A 13590-nucleotide genomic window follows, 5' to 3' on the forward strand; every position below is an offset into this window, starting at 1 on the left:
TGTACCCCGGTGGGAGGCCGTCTGGTGAACTTGGTCCGCGTGTGGGGACCATTTCCACCAATCGATGGGCGCTGGACGCTCTTGCCCATGACAGACTTTAGAATTTCAATGGAAGTGTCGGCGAATTCCACCGGTGACCCGACAGGAACAACACATCCCTCATCTGCTACTGGAAGTTCGGCCCATGTTAAGAAAAGGGGCGATGGAGCTAGTTCCACAGCGACTCTGGGGCTCCGGAGTTTACTCTAGATACTTTCTCGTAAGAAAGAAGACCGGGGGCTGGAGACCCATTCTCGATCTACGACGACTCAACAAGTACATAAAGTCCCAGAAGTTCAGGATGGTCCCGCTGCAGCACGTGCTCGGCCAGCTGGAGGAGGGAGACTTTGTCGTAGTTGGATCTGGAGGACGCGTACTTCCACGTCCCCATACATGAAAAGCATTGCAAGGTCCTGTGCTTTGTTGTACAAGTGAAGCATTACCAGTTCAAGGTTATCCGCTTCGGACTGAAGTCAGCGCCCAGTCTTCAAGTGCCTGGCCCTGGTGGCGGCCTATCTACAACTACAGGCGGTGCATGTGTAAGCCTAGCTATGGGACATCACACTGCGAGGACTGTCCGGCTACCGCCGGACCTGGGATTCTCTGTGAATTATGCAAAGTCCTGCTTGACGTTATCGCAGGATGCGCTGTTCCTCAGGATCCAGGCTCCACACAGTATCCTGCCTAGCGGCGCCATCGGAGGAGAGGATAACGGGCATTTTGGGCAAGGCGCAACGGCTGTTGGCACTGAAGGTCGCCACAGTGAGGACCATCAAGTCACTGCTTGGCATGATGTTGTCATGCATATACCTGATCCGGCTCTGCAGATTGCGGATGTGCCTGCTGCAGGAGTTCCTGGACGCCCATTGGACCCAGGTGTCTGTAGGCTTCCAGGACAGAATTGTGCTTGACAAGTTCCGCAATCTGGTGGTGGGGCGTGCGCTCCAACATTGCCGAAGGTAAGGACTTTCAGAGGTTTTTTTTTTTTTTTTTCTGCCAGTGGGACAATCCCCAGGCCATCAAACAGAAGCGCCGGAGGTTCGCCAGCATGAGGCGTGGGGACGGGGGGTTTGGGGTGGGGTGAGGGGGGCGGATCGGCGCATGTACCTTCCCTTGGGAAGGCCTGTTTCTGTACACGTTCCGTCTTTTGCCATTACTGCTACGAGTCCGTCAACTCAGGCGGTACCGATGAAGGATGATCCTCGTTGCACCGGCGTGGCCGAGGCAGATCTGGTGCCCGGACCTTCTCAGCATTTCAGCATCCCCTCCAGTGAAGTTACCAGTGGTTGCTGATCTGCTTGCCAGGGAAGGAGGCGCAATCCTACACCACGACCCAGGATCCCTGAACCCTGAAGGCCTGGCTCCTGCAGCATTAGAGTTCGGTGGTTACAAGCTTCCGGAGGACTGCATAGGTCCTGGCCTGGGCCACGGCATTGTAGAGTCTAAATGCTACGGACACAAATGGAAGCATTTTTCGACTGTGTCAGTTGCAGAAGATTAACCCGCTGAGGGTCACGGCCACACAAGTTCTTACATGCTTGTATTCATTGGCTAGATCAGGGCTGGTGCACGCCTCCATCAAGGTGCATCTGTGGGCTATCTCACTCTCGACCCGATCTCCTGGCCGGTCTTCACTTGGTTGCACCGTCTGGTCAAAGAGTTCATCAAGGGACTGTTCGGTTTGTTCCCGCTGGTGAAGGCTCCGGGCCCGGTGTGGGAACTCAACGTGGTGCTGACCAGGCTCATGGGGCCTCCATTCAAGCCTATGCATCAAGCTCTGTTCGGTTTCTGTCTTGGAAGACAGCTTTCTTCATGGGCATCACTTCTGCCAGAAGAGGAGGTTAGATCCAGGACCTGTCCTGCAAGCAGCCTTATTTGATTTTTCACGAGACGAGGGTGGTGCTGCAGACGCACCCCTCCTTCATGCCCAAGGTTTCATCGGAATTTCATCTCAAAAAACCCTTGGTGTTGCCTGTGTTTTTCTGACACCTTTGTTGCCGGCTGACAGGACTTTGCACTCGCTGGATGTGGCTCTTATGCTAAAGTTTTATGTTGCCAGCACAAAGAGTTTCCGGAAGACTTCTCAGCTTTTTGTAAACTTAGGTCCTGTGAACATGGGAAGGCCCTGTCCAAGGCTTCCTTTTCCAGGTGGCTCTCCGGCTGCATCACTCGTCGCTGGCTGGCACCCGATAGCCCTTTCTACCAGAGCGATTGCTGCTACTACAGCGTTCCTGTCTGGTGTGCCCCTGCTGGACATCTGCAGGGCTGCTATGTGGAGGTTGACGCTTACCTTCACTAGATTATACAGCATCAACAGGGATTCCAGGGAGGAGTTCAGAGTCGGCCAAGCAGTGCGCTCAACCTGTTCGCTTGAAGGTGAGCCTCGTGACAAGATAAAAGATGCTTATGTAAAGCCTTGTCACCTCCTGTGGTTGTGCAGGTGTGTACTGCTATGTATTCTTTATTCATGAGCTTGTGAATCCATGACTGACCCCATGCTGGAGAAGGAACAAGTTACTTACCTGTAACTGTTGTTCTCCAGCATGGGTCTGGCATGGATTCACATGCGAACCCTCCCGCCTAACCCTCTGCGGCTCTATTGGTCCTACTGCCACTTTACGTGCTACCAAATCTGAAGATGGTTGCCAGAGGAGGGGCTTAGGTAGAGGGCAGTCATTGGCTGGGGGCTGTATCACCCAGAGCTCAGTGATTGGTTGTTAATATAAAGACAGTTCAGAAATTAAACTGATTTTTTTCTTTACTGAGGATTCCCAGCCTGACGGGGAATATTCATGAGCATGTGAATCCATGCCAGACTCCTGCTGGAGACCAACAGTTACAGGTAAGTAACTTGTTCCATTTTCAAGTTTTCAATTTGCAGAACATCTTCAGATGATTTAATCCTTCTCAACTGGAGGAATTGATTGTAGGGCAGGTTATTTTTAAGATGTTTTGGATGATGACTTAAGTAAGGCAGGGTGTTAACATCCATCGCTTTATGATAGATGTTGTCCCAACTTCCATCGGCAACTTGATCTGCTCCTGAATTGAATTCAGGAACTACAAAAATGTCCAGGTCTGGTCTATTTCCTCTCCAGATGACAAACTTCCTTTATATACCTGTCCACATGACTGTTGTCGTGCCATCTCTCATTGGAAAGTATAGTGATTGATTCCAAATAAAACATGAGTAGATTTGCATAGGCTGGTGCCATTGATGTTCCCAAGGCTTGCAGGTAAAACTGTGTCTTGTATCTAAAGTAATGGTTTACCAAAATTATTTTGCTTAGTTCCAACACAAATATCTTGTTGACTCCAGTCTCCATTTAACAATGCTCATTCTAGTGCTTCCAGCCCATCGTAATGAGGGATTGAAGTGTAAAGACTTTGAACATCAAGTGATACTAGTAGATCTGTTTCATGTATACTTGTTAGTGTTTGTAATGAGTTCAAGAAATCTGTTACTGAGTTATGTGTACGTTTTTTGGAATAACGGCTGCAGGGTTTTGTCAACATAAATTGCCAGTGGATTACAGATGCCCTCATTGTCTAGGATGGACAGAAATATCAAAGTCAGTGGTCTAGACGAGTCTGCCGGGAGCCAGAACAGCCAAAGTCAGTTGGAGCACAGTCTATGGAACTGAGGCCCTTCTTAGATAATAGTATTGCACAACGTTAGATAGTTTGCAAAAAATCACTTGTAGGGTCACAAGCTGTTATGCGTGTGAAAAGCAGAGTTGGAATCGACTCCAAAAAGGTCTCGACTGAGAAAAGCACAGCTCAAAAGACACCAAGGTAAGTACCCCAAGTCTAACCAGTACCTCTGGTTTGAAAGAGTGGTCCAGCTGGATTCTGTCCTGTTGCAGCAATGCAGACCCTGGGTTCCTGCGCCTCAGTCGTAGGGACAAGAGGTAGGACGTCCGGAGGGCTCCTGCGGGGGCAAGTTGGAGGTCGTCTGCAGGTACAGGCTCTTTTGGGATCAGCACCACTTCGCAGTTCCAGCGCTCGGTAACCACCACCACCACCACAGCTGTACTCGTATACCGGTTGGGCTTCCTTCACTCCTTGGGTCATGCACTCTGGTGAGGTAACTCGAGCTCGGGTTGTCCTGCTTTTGGAGGGTCCTTGGAGACTCCTGGAGCTTCTGGCTGGATTTCAGACATTGGAATAGACTACGGATTTCGTAACCGCTGGCACTCTGTTCCTGCAGCAGCAAAGTAGTACAGCTAGTCGGGAAAGATGGTTCAGTGGAGTTTGTCTGTGTTAGTTGGTCCCACTAACCCAAGGGAAGAAGTTGTCCCTTCCGGATGTCTATTGTTGATTGTAAAAGGGAGTTTCAGCACAGCAGCAGGGCTTCACCGGGCAATTCAAAGGTCCAGGAGGATGTAGCAAGCATCGTTCACGGTTTCTTCGTTGGGTGTTTCTCCCAGTGGTACTCTGCCTCTAGTCCCAAAACCCCTGCCTTTTTAAGCAGGTTTCTTCCATTTGTGCACAGCCTAGGCTGTCAATCACACAGTAGGATGGCTGTCCTGAAAGGCCAGCCAGCCAATCAAGACTGGTTGCAGTCAGGCATTCCTAGAGACCAGGGACAGGGGAGTTTCGGGACCCTCCCTCGCATCCTGTCGTTCCAGACACACTGGAGCCAGAGGCGGGCTTCAGGGCTGAAGCCCGCTAAAAGCAAGTCAAACCGAGGGCTCGAATTTGTTTTGACGCACAGAGTAAAACCCAAGAAAAGCTCACAAACAGAAAATGGCGAAAACAAAAGTCTGGCCATTTTGACAAAATGGTCACCCATGGGTGCTGTACTGCAGTTGAGGGTTCAGCCTGCGGTAGGAAAATAAAAACACTGCTACCAGCCTTTTGAAGTAGTGAGGGTAAAATACAAATGTTACATGAGAATGTAGGATAAGGGGCTACTAGGTAAACCCCAGAAGATGGTGTGTGCTGGACCTACAAAGAGAAAAGGTAAGTTAAGTCAATTCTTGGGAATGGTAGTTCACACAAGAAAAGGTATTTAAACCTTGAGAAATCTAAAGGATTTGTCAGTGACACTGCACTGAAGGTGCTGTCTCACCATACAAAAAGTAGCTGCCTATGGAGTTTGTTAGACTCCAAAAACAGTAAAAAGACAATCAAAAGTAGGTCAAAACATAGGATGGAGGGAGAAAAAGGTCACTCTAGGGTTAAAATTAAAGTCTGAAGTCGAGCAAAAGAGCTGGGGCTCTCTAAGGTTGGGAGGATTTTAGCACAAAATGAAAATTCTCCCTAACATGTGCTCGATGTGTGCTTAAATGAGCCCTTCTGGAGAAGGAACAAGTTACTTACCTGTAACTGTTGTTCTCCAGCATGGGTCTGGCATGGATTCACATGCGAACCCTCCCGCCTAACCCTCTGCGGCTCTATTGGTCCTTCTGCCACTTTATGTGCTACCAAATCTGAAGATGGCTGCCAGAGGAGGGGCTTAGGTAGAGGGCAGTCATTTGTCAAAATGGCCCGGATTTACTCTGCGCGCCAAACCAGGTTTGTTCCCTTTGTTTCTTTTTGCCTTTGGCAGGATTCACGAGTGAAGCCCGCTTCTGCTCCAGGGTGTATGGGGTAGGCAGGAAGTGAGGGAGGTGCCCGACACTTCCTGTGCTTAGTCTCCAAGGAGACCCAAATGCACTCTGTGATTGGCTGGCTGACTGTCCTGCTAGGACAGCCAACCTCCTGGGTGAGTGACAGCTAGGCTGGAATGAAAGGGAGAGAACTGTATAAAAGGGGAGTCTTTTGGCTTTGAAGGCAGTCGACCACTGGACGAAGGAATCGAACAAGAACTTGAAGAGGACACCTGCTGCAACTCCTGGACCGTTGGTTTGCCTGGTGAAGCCCTACTGCTGTGCCGAAATGCCAAGTTCGCATCGACGGAGAAGCCCCTGCAAGGACGACTTCTCCCCTTGAGTTGGTGGGACCAATCAACTCCAAAGTAAGCCACCTGGACATCTATCTCGGAGCTGGTTCAATTTCCAGAGTTGCTGCTCGAAACCGCAGAGCTAGGGAGAGGAACACCAGTTTGTGTGCGTTGCTTTTAAGTTGGCCAAGAGCTCCAGGAAGTTCCTCCGGACTCCCAGGAAGCAGGACTGACCAAGCCTGAGCCCCCTTAACAGAGTGCGGGACCCCAGATGCAAGGAAAGTCCATCTCGACATCCAGGAACCGCAGTGTTGCGATTTGCGGTAGACGCGAGGAGCTGAAAAAATGAACTGCCACTGAAAGTGAAGTTTGCCGGTTGCGAGTTTTGACCGCCCGGTGTATTGCAGGAGTCCCCCCGACGTCCTCCCTCCTGTCTCCACGACTGAGGCCCAAGAACAGTGAGATCTGCAGAGCTGCACGGGAGTCATCTGCTGCATTTTTAAAGGTGCTGTACAAAGTCTGCGAGAACTTACCTCTTGCTGTAGAGTTGCTTGCATCTTCTACTAGTCACAAGTCTAACAGCTTGTGGCCCTATGTTGATTCATCTTTTTCCTCAAAGACTTCTGAAACTTTGTGCAAAGACTTTTCTACTTACCTTCCAAGAAGTGCTTCAGCCTATCTAGACTATTGCCTATTGACTTTGTTTTAGCCTGTTTTACTTGAATTACTCTTATTGGGGGATCTGCAAGTATTTGCTTGCTTAAGAACTATTTGTGCTAACTTGTTTGCTCTAATAATCTTCCTTTTTATTTGTTCTAAACTAATTCTGAATGCCAACAGTAATACATTAATTTCAACAGCACCCTAGCCATTGAAGTCACCCGTGGGTGTAGTTCTCTGCTGGATGTTAACCCAAATGGGTATTTACTGATTCTGAATGAAGATTGTGTAATTTTGAAGTATATTTGTGTGGTGTTTTACAGTGCTCCCTTCTGAAGAAGGCTTACATTAACTGACTGCTAAATAAATTAATAATTTTATCAAGAAACCCTGTGTGTAAGTGTTTACTTGCATACTTGTCACTGTGAACCTCTGTGTAACTCCCCTACAGCTCGCATTGACCCCTCTTGAGATAATCCTGGCTACTGGTCCACACTACCAGCCTGTGTAGTACAGACCTATACCAAAGGTTGGGTTACTACTTCCAGGAGTTCAGGGTGGTTGTAGTCCACCCTATGGGTACTGCATTCAGTCTTGCCTAACATTCACTAAAGTACTTAATCCAACTCAAAGATATGTATGTCAAATATACTGATGTGTATAAACTCATGCATATCATTTTGATGCATTTTCTATGGATAAGTGTGCGTACTAATTGTACGTTTGTGTCAGCCTACAACCCCTTCGTGGAGTTAAGCTCAACTACTGTTACTCTTCTTTTGAAGAGGTTTAGGCTTTCTTCTTGGCCCATGCTAAGGTTAGTGGTTGTAAAGCTCTAAACAGGGGCGTTGTCCTGAAACTGCCTGAAAGATATGTGCTATTTTAGTTGTTTTTACTTTCTTAGCAATTCATTGCTTAATTTAACGGATTGCACTGATAAATGGGACCAGTCCCAGGTAATAAACCCTTGCCTTTTTTATGATTACAGGTCTGGCAATTACAGATGAAATTTTGTTGGGTAAAGCAGAGTGGTCTAAACTTTTTGAAGCTCCAAACTTCTTTCAGAAGTACAAGTATGTATTTCATATGTTTGACCGGCTTGAAATGGGTAATTATTTTTAATAATAAGAACTTTGTACGGTATGTGTGGTCTACATTTATTTAAATATAATGTATATGCAATGATTTCTTTACAGAAGGGGATTCTTTTAGTATTGAATCTGCAATATAAAAAAACGAAGACTTGTTTCAGACAGAAATTGCTCTGATGCTTAAATAGATTTATAGTAGTGTCTGATAAGGGCCTAAATAGTTCTTTCAGAAAGCAAAAGCAATTTGTTACTACCTTATGTTGCGGCTTAAAACTGCTTATGTAATCTATTAATATTAAATCCATATGCAGCTAGTATTGTTTTGTTATCAGTAAGGTTGATTTTTCCTTTTTCAGTGAAATTCTCCCCACTTTGTGAATCCCTTAGCATTTGTGCTGGACTATTGAGTTCTTTGACTGATTCTTGTGAGCGAGTCCTTTTTCTACACCCACTCTTTTACTTTTACCCAGGGCACCCTTTTCCCCCTCTTTTTGTTACGCTTTTCTGGCATCTACCTTTTTATTATTGCATCACATAGAACTTTCTGTACAGTGTTGCTGGGAGCTTCTTGAGCTTCCCTTTTTATTTTACCTGTGTTAATACAAGTTACTAGGGCAGTGGGTTGCTTTTTGTCCCACCTGTGATTTATTATGCGTGATCATCACAACTCACCTTAAGTGAAGTGCTGAGGCGAACCAGGTCTCGCTTTTCCAGTAACTTTTAGTTACTGTATTAAGTTCTTCTGACACTGTTGGCAGTTTACCTTTTTGCATGACTTTTTGTGGACTTTTGCCGCAGGCTGCCTTCACAGCTGCACTAAGGGACACAAGGGTCACTGTTTGCCTAAAATGGTGGCTATACTTTTTTAAGCCCCGTTTTTGATTACTTGTTCTTTCTTGAGGCTTCTTCTACATGCCCCTATGGCAGAGGTCTTGATGGGTCTTTTGTCTTTGGCCATCTTCCCGTGGAAAGCATGCCCAGACTCTGGGTGCCTGAAAGGACATGAAGGGCGGGAGGTGACTGAAACTCCTCTCTTTGCCCTGCAGTATGCCTGAAACCATTTTGTGCTGGGAGGCTGGATGTCCCCATTGGTCTGCCACCCCCAAGTTTGAAAGAATGAATGCGTGTCTGTTGATTGGTGGGCTCGGCTAGTTTCCCTGTATAAAAGGCAAGGGTCTTGGAGCAGAAACTGCTAGCCACTGGACTGAAGATCTGTTGGGTAAGATTTTCATAGCAATGATAAAATCTTTTTGATGGACTGGTAGATTGTTTTTCCCTATACTACAGTAAGTGGGAACCTTTTCCACAGACTTTTACTATTTTTGTGGGTGTCATTTTCTAGAGACTCAATAGTGCGTTTTTCATGTTATCCTCTGACACCTTTTGGCCTAATGCCTATTGTTGCTAGGTTGCCCTTGCGGCTCCCCGTTAAACATTCTCTGGCTAAACTTGTGGGAACTACCGTTTTCAATGGTAGAAAGTATCTTTGGATCCCTTTTACATTTAATTGTGAAGTGCTGGGTGGTGGAACAGTTTTTTCTGAAGTCCAACTAATGGCTTAGTAAAACCATTCATCTGAGGCAGTACAAGACTAAACACTTGGTATAAGTCTGTACCACCTGAGTTCATTGTAACGTAGACAGTGCAGCCAGGCTTATCTTCGGAGGGAGCGAGGGCTGTAGAATCAGTACAAATGAAATTGTAATACAAATGGTCCAAAGAAACACTATGTTTTGTAAATGATAAAGGGTTTATTTAAATACAAGTAGGCACAGATACATCTTGGGAGAAATGAGGTCTATCACATTATATATAACCACATTTATAAAAACACAACACTATGCTTGAAGGTACACAGACCAAATCATATTAACGTATTCCGAACACCTAACAGGAGTTCTAGGGAATTCAAAACCGATAGTTACTTTTAGATTACTTTCAGTTATACCAGGGTAGTAGACCCAGTTGTACTGTGACGCTCAGCAAGAATTCTCAGTCATATCAACTGGACAATCTACTTTTCGGATTTAGTGAATTCTAGGAACAGTATAAACCTATAACCCTGATTCAGGATAAGTTATTCTAGGTGAGTGGGACCTTGGGGTGTAATATTCTTACAGTTGCTTTTCAGTTCAGACTAAGGGAAGCAGTAACTCTAACTTATTTTAAGATAGGTTATACCCAAGGTAAGTAAAACCTATTCACTTTTTACAAGAGCTATAAGCAACTTAAAGGTAGGTGTAAACCTAAGTCTTTTTGTGTTTGTCTAAAACAGATCACGGAAAGCAAATCCCAGTGGTACACTTTATGAATCAGTTATTCTAGGTAGGTAAAACCTAATGCAGACTTATTCTGGACAGACTAATGGCAAGTCAGGGTAAGCAAGACCCACTTAGGGGACACTCATACATTTATCCTAACAGGAATAGTAAAGTGAAACCAACAGCATTACTTTAGGGGAAGAGGCACACATAATTCACACGTGAGTAACTGTACCTTACATGTACACTTTTCCGAATAGTGCAACACACATTCAAGGTAAGTAACACCTTTTGTAACTGTTCACTCTCAGAACTAGTTACCAACTTCGTTTACAAGTAAGTAACTTTTAAACAGTTGTTATACTTTTCAAGGCTGAACCCTTTTCTTATCCAGTCCTTCCCCTTTTCTATAGCATGAGTTTACTCAGAGGCAGTAGTGACCCTAGTGGTCTAGGTGCCAGCTGTAGGCAGAGTGAGATAGGGTTCAGTTGCAAGCAAAGTCAGAGTTCCAGAGGAAAACTGTTGTAACAAGTAAGTAGTTAACTTTAAAGTTAATTGAGTGTCCAGGGACTTAAGAGAAGACACCCTAGAAAGATTTCGCAGTGGGCCTGGGTGAAATGGCTGAGTGGCCGCCCAATCACAGAACACACCAAATCTATACAGAAATCACAAACGCTTAAGGTAGGTAAAATACACCAGGCAAAACAGTACCTCAGCACAGAAGAAGCATTGCAGAAGGAAGACTTCAGGATCTGCAGCCAAAAACCCAGCCGATTGATTACTTTGTCAAGAAGACAGCAGACAGGACTCAAGGATTTGTGCAGCAGGGATCATGGGAGAAGGCTCCAGGCAAGAGTTTCCTCATGGCCTGATGTTGCTCTGTGGTTTTGGCGCCCTTTTCAGGAGTCTGAAGACTGCATCTCGCTGGCCGGATTCTCATAGTTTTCAAGGTCCAGCACTCTGAGGGGATTTTATTGGACTACATTCATGTCTCTGGAGTTCCAGCAGAATGCCCACAGTTTCAGCAGGTTTCGGAATACCTTGAACCGCACAATGGCTCGAGGTCCCAGGGTATTGGGGTATTGCAGCTCTGCAAGTTCACCGCACAATGTGGGATGGCTCAAAATGCAGGTCTTCCTGGGACTAGTGGATCACGCTTGCTTCCACACACTTGCTGTTAGCCTGTCCAGAATAAGTCTGCCTTAGGCTATACTAGCCGCTTAAATTGCTGATGGCTCCTTTAAAAAGTATATATGTTTTATTTACCTTGTGTTAGATGTCTGCCACCCTAAAACAAGTTAGTTATTGTTTACCTCAATCTGTTTACCATTCTTGAAGTGTTCCTTTAGGTTTAGCTGACCTTGGTGTGCCTGGTGCATCCAAAATTATTGTAGAGTTCTTGCTCATCTTCGACTGTGTTCCACTGAGCTGAAAAGTAACTGTGATTGTATATTATTCACCTAGTATAACTGTTGTCACAAGTGGTATATACTGTCCCATGAATATGTGTTCCACTATTCAGAAAAGTATATTTGCAAGTTGGTTTACTATGAGATTTCCTTGTTGAGTGTCACTGCATAACTGACGGGGACTACTACCCTTTAATTACTGTAAAGCAATCTGAAGGTACCTCCTGAATGAAGGATAGCACAGGGGCAACACTTAAATCTAAAAAAAATACCTTATGGTTTTACTCCCCAAGAAGGTGTGACCTCTTGTGTTAAGGTCTGATTTACTTAGACATACTGTTAGTTTTCGAACTACTCTCTATGCGTTGGTCCTTGTACTTTAAAGCATAGTGTGGTGTTATTATAATTGTGGTTATTTATGATGTCATAGTACCTATTTTTCCAAGATTTACCTTGGTCTATTTGTATTGAAATAAATACTTTATTTTTACAATGCATAGTGTTTCAGTGTTTCTTCGGACCACATGTGCACTACAATTTCTTTGTACTGATTATACAGTCTATCACCGCTAAGATAGGCCTGACTGCTCTGTCTACACTACCATATACTCAAGTGGTACAGGCTTATACTAAGAGTGGAGACTTGTACTGTCTCATTTGAATGGGTTTGCTAAGCCCTTAGTTGGACATCAGAAAAACTGTCCTAACAAGATCCAAAGAGGAATGTTTAGACTGATGTCCCCAGCATCTTCCAAGTGACTGCCAGAGCCGTTTAGTGACAGCTCCCGAGTGCGAATTGCGAGCGATAAAGTTCTCCTGAAGACTACCTCTTCCCCTGAACTGGTGGGCCAAACCATTCTCAACACCACCTACGTTTTGCGCCGTACCTCAAAGAGCGGTGATTGCCCGGGCCTGCAAACTCCCCATACCCTGGGACCTGTGCCATTTTGCGGTGGATAGTCTTGTAAAGCGTGGTTTCGGCTGAAACCTTTTGGGCCTTCTTCTGGGCTGGCAGTGACTTTCCCGCTACTAGACGTCCCCTCAGCTGACTAGAGGACCAAGAGCCGTAGAGAAATTGCCTGTATGACAACAGTCACTGCCTGAAGCTTGTGATGGGCTCCAACGAGCCAGTGCTGTGAAGATCCTCTGCTTGGCATCCCACTGCAAGAGTGCAACCATCTGATCCCTCCAAAGTTCTTTTTCAGCTGCAAAGGCCAAGAAACCTGAATCGGGGTCTGCAGTTGCCTCACCTTGGGGACCGTAGTGACATGTTCTTTATTAAAAATGTACTGTCCGGCTAATGGGTACTTACCTGGGACTTGCTGTGTTCTTTTATTCTTGGGGGCTGCATTCAGTTAATCCCTGCACCCCTCTAGGGCCTACCTTGAGCTACATTGGTGAGGACAACCCTTTGTCCCAAGGCAAGGTAGAGCACAATCTGGCTAGGAAATCTGTTAATTTCCTTGCCAAAGCAAACCCAATTTACCAACCTGTTAAATTGAAGTGTTTTGCTGGACTCTGCTCCTTTGATCCTAGAACTGAGCTTTCTTGCCTTGTCTACTTCAGCCCTTGGTTACTTGTGCCCCAGTGTCGCCCTCCCCACCCCCAACCCAACTTCATGACACTCACCTAAAACAGGGTTGGACTTTATAAGATGGATAACATTTTATAACTTAAGCTTAGCCTACGTTTCTATAAATTGGCATATATTTTACAGGGGGTTTGGTTATGTGAGTCTTTAACATTATTGCTATTCCAAAGTATATAACTCTGTGAATATTGCAATTATTCTCCTACTATATTATTGTGATAGTACTTGCCTTGCTGGAATGCTAAAAGCCTTTGTGTATATACATACATGCCTAGTTTTCTATATAATTCCTAGTGTTTAAGAGCTTCCTTGAACTAAATGTGTGCTCTGAGTACTGTGTACCTCGCTATAGTCCTACTCCCTCCTAGACTGCGCCTGGCCGCTCAGCCATTGCTACCAAACCTTTGGGTAGTTCAGGCTAAACTTAAGGGGTGTAACCCTGTTTGTCCATGGTGGGCCTTCTAAAATCTTGTCACAGAGAGGACTTTGGCAAAACCCCCTAACATTATCTTTCTGCTGACAAATCCAGTCCCCAAGTAATTAGCCATACCAGTCCCTTGAGTTTACCAAGCTAAGTGCATAAGTATCTCATTTTGGCCTGTGTTCCTTTTCTTGCTTTTTCTGTTCAATTTGTTCTTCGACAAATGCTCTT

At 45.5% G+C, this 13590-nt stretch overlaps 1 protein-coding gene across 3 annotated transcripts in view; it reads left to right on the forward strand.

Annotated features, from left to right (window-relative positions):
- The window catches only part of PAPOLA (poly(A) polymerase alpha), a 1157717-nt gene that overhangs the window by 333999 nt on the left and 810128 nt on the right, over positions 1-13590 (forward strand). For all 3 annotated transcript variants that reach the window (XM_069637718.1, XM_069637717.1, XM_069637719.1), the window contains one exon: positions 7575-7659. In XM_069637718.1, the coding sequence (XP_069493819.1) occupies positions 7575-7659 (85 nt within the window). The remainder of the gene's footprint in view (positions 1-7574; positions 7660-13590) is intronic.

Source organism: Ambystoma mexicanum, chromosome 14, assembly GCF_040938575.1.
Source record: "Ambystoma mexicanum isolate Mex_15411 chromosome 14, UKY_AmexF1_1, whole genome shotgun sequence".
Classification (NCBI taxonomy): domain Eukaryota; kingdom Metazoa; phylum Chordata; class Amphibia; order Caudata; family Ambystomatidae; genus Ambystoma; species Ambystoma mexicanum.